At 37.6% G+C, this 12,262-nt stretch overlaps 1 protein-coding gene across 1 annotated transcript in view; it reads right to left on the bottom strand.

Annotated features, from left to right (window-relative positions):
- Nucleotides 1-12,262, bottom strand: part of MALRD1 (MAM and LDL receptor class A domain containing 1) — an 832,608-nt gene that overhangs the window by 625,362 nt on the left and 194,984 nt on the right. Inside the window, 3 exon segments of the mRNA XM_027847861.1 lie at nucleotides 2,763-3,175; nucleotides 8,119-8,486; nucleotides 12,077-12,182. Of these exon segments, the coding sequence (XP_027703662.1) occupies nucleotides 2,763-3,175; nucleotides 8,119-8,486; nucleotides 12,077-12,182 (887 nt within the window).

Here is a 12,262-nt window from a genome sequence, read left to right as displayed (position 1 = left end):
TTGTCAACTAGCATATTATTCTTTAGGGTTGTTTGGATTCACATCTCCATAGATGTCTTCTTATATTCAGATCCACCTTTCTAAAATTCAATACAACAGGTGATGGCAATAGTTTAGAGTCAGAGGATTTCTGAGTTGGAAGGAACCTTGGAGAAGATCTATTCCAACCTAATTAAAAATACACTCCACGGCATCCTTGGCAAATAAAACATTTCTTGGGTGAGTGAAGGTGACTACACAGAGATTCCTCGTACAAAGAACTCCATCTATCATATTCAATAGAATTTCATGATGAGTATACAGTGTTTCTGACATATGTAAATGGAACACATTAGAAGAGTCAACAATCACAAAAAAAAGTACTAGGATTTTCTACCGAATCCATGCCATTGTCAAATCTGTAGCATAGGAAGAAAAGAAAAAAAAAGAATAAAAAATAAACTGAGTCAGAGAGAAAGAAAAAGTACTGCATCTACACATTGAGGGAAGTGATGAAAGAGGGAAATGACCCATAGATCAAAGTCATATGGCAGTACTATGGATCAAGAGATCATTTAATGCAACATGAAAAAAATTCTTCCATTTTTTGCACATATACAGCAAAAGAAGTGTTGGCAAAGTATTAAAGATGGATTTTGGGGTTGAATCATTCAGCTGAATTCTCTCTAGGTGATAGTGGTTCTATGAGTCTCTGCCAAAGGCTATGCATGGCATATAGAAGGAAAGACTGGCAGTGACAGACTGATCAGTTAAGGAATAGTTCTGCTACAGTGACTGTAGAACTAGTAATATTCTCATCCTGTCCCCAGAGACTTCGATTTTTAACCTCGGGAAATAGACCTTGTAAACTTTTTCTTGGGGTCATTGCTTTGGGATATTTCTCTGCAATCTATGAGACTATGTCAAATTGATTATGTAATAAACAAATCAAAGAGATGAATTTGTACAATTGCAAAATCCCTGTTTTGCAGATCATCACGTCTAAATTTCATAACACAATTTGGTAGAAGAACCCTTGGGCATTACCACATAGAGAAGGCCGTCTGTAACTCTTCTGATGGTTCCAAACTCAAACAGGGGTTATTGTTCATTCCTTGGAAGTGCTTTAGACTCCAGGGCAATTGGTTTCTCTGCTAGCCCGTAATCAACCCCATGAGGTCTCTCACCTGCCAAACTTCCCTTTTTTCCTAACTGCCCACAAAGCAGTTTGGAAATAAATTAAGGAGTCTTAACACTGAAATGGAAATTACAATTTGCTTACACTTAACTTTTTTGAATCAAATAACATGTCATTGTGACCAATGTCACATAGTCTATCTTCCAATACTTTACAGATGTTTGCATGTGCCTTGATACTGTGACAACACAGTAAGATTTCACACCCTATATAGCAAATTAACTCTTATGCTATCATTACACAGCCATCTGTACATCAGACCAATCCCAATGGGATCTCTATGAAGTCACATATAATCAATATCTATAGACACTAGATGGTTAATATTTTAATCTATTATATAAAATATCCTTAAATATGTTGTTTCATATCAGGTTAAATAATAAAGATTAGCAACCTTTTTTTTTAATTTATAGTCTCAGAGAATTACCCAGAGCAAATTAAGTGACATGCCCAGGGTAAAAAAGCTATGCTATACCAGAGACAGGGCTCTCTGACTCCTAAAGTGGCCCACAATCCATTATGCCAAGTTTTCTCCCTAGATATCATCTCATCTCATCTCATACTTCATGATTATAATATGTAATATCTGATGTGCAAGTACCTATCACAGTGGATTAAAATGTGGGACTTGGAATCAAAAAGACCTGAGTTCAAATCCTGCCTCAGATATTTACTACTTGTATGACCCTTGGCTACTCATTTAACCTCTCTCAGACTGAATTACTCATCTGAAAAAGAAGAGGATTGGACTAGATAACATCTAAAGGCCATTTATATGTTAAATCTATGATCCTATGAATCTACAATATATTACATTTCACATCTTATATCATAATAATCTGTTATTTATCATTTAGTCTATGACCAGAATCCAGATCTTCTGATGAGAAATAACATCATGGCCAGAATGATTAAAGGTCTAAGCTTAACAAAAATGTAAAATTAAAAGAAATTTGTTCAATTAAAAAAATCATGTTTGAATTAAACAAGCAAGAGGTTTCTTTCAGTGTTTCATAAGAAAATCTACTAGACCAATGATAAAGTAAACAAATTCTTAATAAGTTTATTTTCACTTGAATTCAGGGAAGAACAGATGCAGTGGGGGGGAAATTAGTGGTTTGGGAGAGAAGAAACCTGGGTTCCAATCATAGTTGAATGACCTGGGAGGGGGAATATCTTCTCACCTCTCTGGTCCTCAGGTTCCTCATCTGTAAAGTTGGAGTAACTAAGTTATATTCAAGGTCTCTAGCACCTTGAAGATTCTGTGTTCCTCGTGCCATGTCAGAAATAATTTCAAATCTTTCAGGAAAGTTAACGGAACAGCTGCTGAAAGCCTCCACTTAACCTACAGCTGTTTTCAACATCATTCACCTTTAGGAAATCTCTTCCTTCATTATTAAGGGAAATGGAAGATGGGAACTCAACTAAATATTATTTGGAGCACATTTAATTAAGTGATAAAAGTTTGCTACAGTAACTTGGATCAAATTACTCACCTCAACTTATTTAATTCAAGAAATGGCAATTTTTCATATTTTCAAGACATTTTGTTGATTTCCTACTTTAGATCATGAAACCATACCTGAAAAGGCTGAGTTGAGGCAATGTTGAGGGCTTTCCTTTTCCATCTGTTGCCTTGATTTCCAAATATCTGCCACAGCACATGTCCCCTTGTGTTATTTGAAATTCTTTGATAAATTGTCAGCCTGTAAACATGCTTTCCAAACATGTGATAATGGAAGCGAAAGATGCAACTTTTATTGTTAGTGGCACTAATAATAGGACTGAGCAACACAGCTCTGTTTTGGAAGACCTGTGGTTCTGAAGACTCTATGTAGAGATAATGCCCTTTAATTGTGCCCAAAGTGTGATCTTTCATTGGTCCTGTGTTGAGTGTTGAAGTAGAGCCTTGGTTTCTTGTCCAATCAAAATCATCCTCTTCATCTTGTTCCCAGTTGCAGAGCCCATTTTCAAAATCACAATGGAGTTCAGGTGCTGCAAGTTACAAATAACAAAAGATACTAGCAGACAGAAAGAAACAATAATTCACAGGACCTGTCCTCAATCAAGTTAACCTTCCATTATCAAAATCAGACTAAAGTGACCTAAAACCAAATCAAGAGTAACTACAACTGTTTAGAGAACATCAAAGACATCACTGCTTTTTTGTCTGAGGACAAAAATCTGTTTGAATTCACGGCTTCACCCACTTATTTCAAGATTAAGACCATTTTTTTCATATTGTAACTGTTTTGTTGAATACAAAATCTATGAAAATCCAATCTATGAAACCCAAAGCCTATGCCTGAAAAGTTTTCACAGAGGTAAAGTTTTAGGCTTTTGTTATTCATTAACTTTAATTTCCAAAACCATCATATCAAAAGCCCCTGGCGTACATTTGTTTTATGCAAAATATTGCTTACATCTCTCCCTTTCTTTCCATTTCCTTTGCTATCATCTTAGCCCAACAACTCACACCTGGGTTTGCTGCAAAAATCTTCCAACTGGTCTCCCAGACTAAAGGTTCCTTCTAACACTGCCTTCATACTATTGCCAAATTAACTTTTAATAGTTCCCTAATTTCCCCAGTTATCAAATACAACATCTTTTGCCTAGCTTTTAAGAGAAACTATGATAAGCTAATCCTGCTCTACCTAACCATCCATAGTTTCCAAGCCTCCTTTCTATTCCATTTGCAGCATATATATAGTCACACCTTCATAACTTTAAATTATTTCCTTCACCTTGAATGTCCCTCTGCCCCATCTTCTGTCTACTCAAATCCTTTCCAACCTTCAATAGTTATCTCCTCGTCCACACAGCCTTACCTGCATATTCCATCCCCTATCAGTTATATTTTCCTCTGATTTTTTCCAATTGTTATGGACTTCACCACCCATTTTTTTTGCTTATTTGTTTGGTTTATGCATGTTTATTATTTTATTTATTCAAATTTCTATGAGTCTAAAGAAATACTAAACAATAAATCTGTTCGGAAGGCTCTTGGCACAGTATTCAGTGAATGGACAAAGACTTGAAGGAAGGTTCTCAGAATCCCTCCTTCTATAAGCACATTAATGCTGATTAGAATTACAAATTATCATCTTTAAAGGCAAGAAGAGCCTGGCCCTCAGCTGTGAGAGGGATGTGGTATCATTGTTGACAATGGTCTCCTCCCTTCCTTAAAAGATCATACACAGTTATCTCTTCCACAGACTCAATGAAGCCTCTGAAGTAGAGATGCAACAAAGTATGGACAGATTCTCTGCTGGCTGTGCTAATTTTGGCCTAACAATTAACACCAAGAAAAAACAGGTGCTCTATCAGCTAGCACCACACCATCCAAATGTGGAACCATCAGTTACAGCTTGATGTGGATAAGTTCACTTACCTTGGCAGTATGCTTTTCAGGGACGTACACACTGATAATGAGGTTTATGCATACATTGTCAGAGCTAGCTTAGTGTTTGGCAGGCCCCAAAGGAAAGTGTGGGAAAGAAGAGATATTAGACTGACTACCAGACCAAAGGTCTACAGAGCCTTTGTGCTGACCTCATTGCTGTATGCCTGTGTAACCTGGACAGTCTACCAGCACCACACCAGGAAACTGAATCACTTCCATTTGAATTGTCTTAGGAAGATTCTGAAGATCACCTGGCAGGATAAGATGCCAGACACTGATGTCCTTTATTGAACCAAACTACCAATCATTGAAACACTGTTGCAGAGAGCGCAACTCTGACGGGCTGGCCACATTGTTTGAATACCAAACGTAACCTTCCCTAAAACGTTACTTTATGGAGAACTCATACAACATATGTGCTCAAATGATTGTCAGAAAAAGTGATCCAAGGACACTATAAAAGTCTCTCTTAAGATCTTTGGAACTGATTGCCTGACATGGGAGATACTGGCACAGGACCATTCAGCATGGTGTGCCCACAGCAAAGAAGGTATTGTGCTCTATGAGCAAAGAAGAATTGAAGAAGCTCAAAAGAAATGCGAGATGTGAAAATTTAGAGAATCCACCCAAAATGTGCATGTGGACTATTTGTGCCCAACCTGTGGTAGAGCATTCCAAGCTCATATTGGTCTGATCAACCACAATCAGACAATCTGTAACTTGTCTCTAACACAGTGATGTCATTTTGGTCCTCTTCAAGAACAAGAAAGACAACATCCACCTTCCCAGAGAATATATGCTCCCTGAGGGCAGAGACTATCTTGGTTTTTTTTCATGCCCCCACCACCTAGCAAAACTTCTGACACACAAAATACTTAATAAAAGCCTATTGAGTTCAATTGGATTGAAATGGATTGAGACAAGAGAAAGTGGAAAGGGAATCTACCACAAATTTAGTGGCTAATTATGAACTATGTTATGTAATGGGCTGTTGTTTCAGCATGAAAGTCTTCTTCCCCCAATAAGGTTGCAATCTCCATGAGATTCTAGGGCAGGGTGGGAGATTCTAAAAAGAATCAGGAACCTATACATACACCCAAAAATATTGCTATGCCTTTAGAAGGCATATAACATTTTCCTTTTTATGAGTAGTTGCAAAGTGCTGACTTGCATTGGAAGAAAGGGGTTTCCTTATATCTCTCTGTACTAATGAAATCACAGGTCTACTCAACATCCTTGTACACAGTTCCAGGGTTTTATAGGATGCCAGCTTCCTATGTAGTGGTTGTTTGGACTTACTTGGGAAGGAAAGGGAGGATATGGAGATGGTGTGTGGCTGGAGTAGAGTGAAAGAAAAATGAAGAGAATAAATGAGGGTCTCCACTTATTTTTAGCTTCATTACCATAGGTTAATATTTTAGAAATTTCATGTCAGTTCTCTTTAACTATCCCTCTCTGCATCTGCACTTGGAACCTAAGGTGAAGAATTACTAAAATGTAATAAGCAAAATTGTCTATGAATAAGTGCAGTCGAGCAAGCCCAAATCATCTGACTCACAGAAACTGCTGCGCCTCCGCTCAGGCCTAAAGAAGGTAACCAAGTGAGTAAATGTCAAATGAGGGGTAAACTTCCATCTGATATTTCTTCACCTGTGAATAATCAAACCCAGCTGTGACTTAGACTGGGCAACATGCAGTGTGATTCCCCAGGTGTTACTTTTTAACTATAGAGCAGAGGACACTATCAGGTGTCTGAGCTTTTAAAATTTATTTTATTTTTAACTGGCGCTAAAGGTAAGATGTTTTCTGCGATGTCTGGCTGAACAGTACCTACATAGTGAATTTTCATTTTCTAGGTCAATGTCAGGGGAATGGCGTACCCATCTCTACCCTAAAAGGAACCAAGTAAATACATATACATACACCAAGAAATGTTGCCTTGCCTTTTGAAGGTACAGCAGGTTTTATTCTTCTTTGAAAGACTGTCCTTACTACGCCCAAAGGGCGAGCAATCTATGTATACCCTTTAATCCAGCAATACCACTACTAGGTCTGTATCCCAAAGAGATAATTAAAAATGGGAAGGGACCTACATGTCCAAAAATATTTATAGCAGCCCTTTTTGTGGTGGCAAAATATTGGACATTGAGGGGATGCCCATCAGTAGGGGAAATGACTGAACAAGCTGTGGAATATGAATGTAATGGAATACTATTGTGCAATAAGAAATGATAAACAGGCAGATTTCTGGAAAAACCTAGAAAGACTTGTACGAACTGATGTAAAGTAAAATGAGCAGACCTGGGATAACATGGTACATAGTATCAGCAACATCGTGCGATGATCTACTCTGAATAACTCAGCTCTTCTCAGCAACACAATGCTCCAAGACAAGTTAAAAGGACAGAGAAGGAAAATGCCGTCCATATCCAGATAAAGAACTAATGGACTCAGAATGCAGATCGAAGAATATTTTATCACTTTCTTTATTCTTTCTCGTGGTTTGATTCCCTTTTGATCTGTTTCTTCCTCCACAACTGTGACAAATATGGAAATATATTTTACACGGTAGCACTATATAAATTATATCAAACTGCCTACCATTTTCAGAAGAGGGGAATGGAGAGAGGGAGGGAGAAAAATTAGGAACTCAAAATCTTGTAAAAATGAGTACTAAAAATTTTCTTAATAAGTAATTAGGGAAAAATAAAATACTATTAAAAAAAGGAAGACTGTCCTTATTTTCATTGCTATGGGTCCTTCAGACAATATAATGAGGATAAAAGGTGGGTTAGGATGTGCAGCTGCACTTGTACCCAGCTGATCACAAGAAAGATCTTGTGGGGTTATTTATTCCTATTCAGTAACTAATCTGAAAGATTTTTTCAAAGTCTGCCTTGCCTAGCTACTCAAACTTCCAAGGACTGCATGAAACTATTAACACTGCCAACAAGTTCTGTCATGATCATCCTGATAATTATTGAACATACCTCTAAATGTTAGATGGGTGAATTCAGCACCTCCACCAAAGTTCTGTTCTGTATGTCTCCATCCAATATCACTCATAGGAGTTCTCAAAGGTGATGCCAATAAAGCACAAAATCTGAGATCCAATCAGTAAGTTGACAAGCATTTTATTAAAAGCCAACTATACCGGGCTTTCTGAAGTCAATTCAGTGTTAAACTATTAAAGCTTAATTAGCTAAGACTTTTGGGACACCCAAACATGCCAAGGACTGTGCTTGTTGCTGGAAATCCAAAGAAAGTGTCACCTTTTGACAAATGACCTATGTCAATGTAGGAGAGGAGCAGAAATTGTCTTCTTGGTAGATAACTTGAATCTGGCCTGTTGGACTGAGCTTCTGGAGCAGGTGCATTAGAGATTCTTCTGGACTACAATGTTCAAATGGCAAGGCCTGAGAACTAATAGTGGACCAAGAGACTTTGATTCCCTTTGAAATCAAGTCTTAGACCATCAACCTAGGATAAAAGTGGCAAGAAGAAACAGAATAAAAAAGAGGCTAGAAATACTTACTGCAATGAGTCTCATCAGAGTTATCTCCACAATTATCCACCAGGTCACATAATAGAATACGGTCTATACAAGCCTTGGTCTGTCTACACCAAAAATGATCCGGGCCTTCACAACTCATGGCGGGACGGGGAAGGGCGCAGTTCTCAAATTTGATATCATCAATAGCCGAGACTCCATCATAAACTCCAAGACTGATTTTTTCCAGTGATAAATGGAAGGGCTGAGTGAGACGTCCAAGCTGAACGAATGCTTTGGACCACTGGTTTCCCTGGTTGTATAATACTCTCCAGAGAGGAGTTGAGTAATTGGTCCCCTCTACATGTAGCTGCATCTCTGCTGCTCCCACTGCCTGACCATAGTTATAAAACCTGGAAAAGAGCAGAAAAGAGAGAAATGGAATGGTTTGTGAAACATATGAACAATTCAGAATGGCGCTGGCTTCTGCTGGATCAATGAATCATTAAGTATAACAAACGTTGCTTCTCTTCATTTCCTGATACATCACTTCGTACACCATATGGGCATTAGATTCTCTGTCACTGCTCAGCCTCTCATGTTTTCAGGATCCTGTATTTCCATTCTAAGGAGTTCAGCATATAATGTAGGAATCTGTGTGATTAAACTGTAAACCACAGTTGGATAGAAAAATTCTCATCTTTGGGAATGAACATAATAAGTTCTGACATCATGAACTCTGAAGCAAAATGTTAATTGTGTGAATTTGATGCAATGCCTTTCTTAAAAGTTTCTACAGAGGAATACAAGAATGTTTAATAAATGCAAGAGCATGCCTACAACTTATGCTCTGCAAATGGCTTCAATACATGAACTTCCAAGTCTTTTCTTTTTTAATGAAAAGAGAAAGACTGAAATGTAGCAAACTTTTCTTTGAGTGTGTATGCATTTACTTATTTATCATCACTAGCATCCACCAACAAGATGAAGGAAGACTCTACATCCAGTTATAAAAGGTCCTACCCAACAAGCCATTAGCTGCACTTAGCACAGTGCCTGACACATAGTAGGCATTTAATAAATGTTTATTGACTGTTTATTGACTAATATTGACCCCAAAAAATTATAAATAGGTAAGAGTACAGACATTGTCTCTGTTAACTGTCATTTCTGAGATATTTAACCAGTATAAAACAATCATCACAGTGAGGAGGCCAAAAAGGCATGGAAATTGCTTCAGCCAGCAGAGTTGATGCCCTTGCCCAGAAAAGAAGTGTGGGCAAAGGCAGTAATCATTTAGAAAACAAACTCATTTGGGAAACATGATAGAAGATTATGAGCATTACAGGTTCACAATACAATGGGAAGAAAAGGAGCATGCATTGAGCTTGGTGTGATGAACAAACAAGTCCAATCATCTTGAGAGCATTTACAGATGAAACTAAAGCTAAAAAGGAAGAGAACAAATAGATGTGAAATGGAGCATAACTGCCAACAATACTATAGCAATTTATTCTTATCATCTCAAGCAGTAAACTCACTACATTTGGACTCTAATACTTTAGTAACACATGTGCTACATTGGAAAATGGAAATGTCATTTGCAAAAGAGCAGTGGGCCTGACCAAATATGTGCAACAGAAATCTATCTTGGAGTTAGTATAATTTTAAAAACACTTGGGGGGGGGGGGATTTTCAAAATGTCTCAAGGAGGAAAGGATTCCAAGTGAATGGAAAACATTGTAGATATCATTAATAACTAAAAAAGACGACCAATCCATAAGCCAGCCTTCTCCTCTATCTAAGGTCTTTATCAAAAGGATCCATGCATATGCTAAAAGCATGAAAAGGAAACAGGCAGGCTTTTAGCTTGCCCAAATGCAAGCTTACTCAGTCTCTATATATAGAACACTGCAGAAGGTGAAACACTGTGCATGTTTGAAGGATAGGATTTCTACCTAAGAGTGACTGGTAGTGTGTAGTGTTAAAGAGTCTTATGGTTGGCTGAGGAGTCAGAACTGATGATTCACAAGTTGCTAAGTTAAAACTGAGTGAGTCTACATATAAAAATAGTGTTCTAATTCTCTGTGATTCCTTTTCCTTCCTAGCATCAAGGGAGTCAAAATGGTTATAAGTTGCCAGGCATGAGATAAGGCAACAATGCTTTTTCCATTCAGGGACCATGTGTCAGTAAGAACATGGTGCCCACTGTTGCTTTCATGTTTATTCCTTCCTGATGTTAGACGTATTAAAATTCCAACAGGAAAGTGCCCAGGTGATCAAGAGAGTTATTAGAGATCCCGCTTTCAACACAGTTGATAGAAGAGTCTGTCAGAGCGATAGAAATTAATGACAAAGAAAGGACCTGCAAGCAGAAGTGAAGACAGTCACTTGAGATGGTGGCATCTTCAAGGATCATGACTCCTTGAAAAACAAAGAAATGCTGGCCATGAACTGTATAATGGAACTAATTTATTAAGTCCAACAGAGAGTTGAACCAAAGGGGAATCATTATAACTTGAATTACAAATAAAATGACTTTGGGGGCCAGGTATCCCTGGCAAAAGAAATCCAAAAATCCTATTGCTTTCACATGTTATTTACAAATATGCTTAACTACCATTGTACTTTAAGTTTGAACCCACTCTTCCCAAGAACTTTGTATATGCAATATGAAAATTCATCCCTATATGGGATGGGCTAAAGAAGAGTGTTTGTAGATACTCCTTTTAATATACCTCCTCAGTAAATTATTTTTCTAAAAGCTAATTGGATTTTACTGACTGAATGATAGTAGGGAACACAGTGAATGGGGGCTGATGAGTGATAATATTAGAAAACCATAACCCCTCAGGGTTACCCCTAAAACTCCAAGGGGAATAGTAGTCAGTCTTCCTCTGGGGCTGACTTGTCAGCATGAGTAAGTTAAGAGAGTGAGCCCGCAAAGGGAGCTACATCTGATTCATTTTGCATAGTACATTCCCAAATCTTAGTGCAGGTTTAAACTAATAAAGCTAGATGCTCAACAGTGCGATCTCTACAAAATACAAATCACATGCTACACAGGGTAATGAAAAGACACATGGTAGGCACAAGTAGGTAGAAGCATATTAACAATGATGACTCTAAGAAGTGTAAAATATGTCATCAAGGACATGTCTGATAAGAAAACAAGATAATCAAATGTGCAGCAAGAGTAGGAAATAACAAGTGAAATCCTGTGCTGATATCCACAAAGTAACAAGAGATTCAAAATAAAACCCATAAGTTGTACAGACCACCTGTGAAGGATTTGGGCAAGAATGCAGACAAGGACCAGACAGGATGAGAAGTCAGAGATAAGTCGTGGTATGCAATACATCAATGAGACCATTTATTCATCAAAGCCCATGTGGGTGAGTATCTGATAACTGTATGGAAATTGTCAGGTAAATTGAAAAGATTTATCCTAAACTTGGGTGTGATATTGTTGATCAAGTGTGTGCTTTACTTGTTCATGAAAGAAATTAATGAATAAAAAGGCCTGGCAAAGAGAACCCCAAAACTTATTTCATCATGCTCTTTGTGTAGGCTGTGTACAGGAAATCTAATATATAAGACTATACTCAAGGAAATTGTTCTCACTCTTTTTAAGAGTCTCCAAAAGCCTTTTTTAGAAACTCCAAATTACTTCAAAGAAGCATATTTCTTCAAAAATGCCCTGAACTCAAAATTTCATCCAAGGCCATTCATCACAAGCACATATTAAGCTTCGCAAAATCTTTCATATGTTAAAAAATTTTTTGAAGACAAAAACAAAAGCCAAAATGTCAAAATGCACTGAATATCATTTTATTCCTCAAACTCTTACTGGAGAGAAATTTTAATTAACCATTGAAGAATAGAGGCAGTAATTGCTTCAAAAGAGATGCACAGTATACCTCTACAAAGTCCAGCTTCACTCTCGGGCAAAGCAAAAGAAAGAAAGATGTTTCATCAATTTACTGTAGTACTTAATAGTTACCAGAAAGACAAACTGCAGCCTGGTCCTGTCTGGCTGAACCTTGGACTCTGGAGTTTAGCCACCTGTGAAATGCTGCTGCTGGTTTTCAAAATGAACATAAAGTGTCCTGTTGAGAAAAAAAAAATTACTTCACCTATTGGATCCAAGAGAAACTGTCAGGTATTGCAGTAAAGATTACGACCTCTC

Source organism: Vombatus ursinus, unplaced genomic scaffold, assembly GCF_900497805.2.
Source record: "Vombatus ursinus unplaced genomic scaffold, bare-nosed wombat genome assembly UNPS02005459.1, whole genome shotgun sequence".
In the NCBI taxonomy this organism is placed as follows: domain Eukaryota; kingdom Metazoa; phylum Chordata; class Mammalia; order Diprotodontia; family Vombatidae; genus Vombatus; species Vombatus ursinus.
Note: the sequence above shows the minus strand (reverse complement) of the source record. Positions and strands in the feature narration are given on the sequence as shown.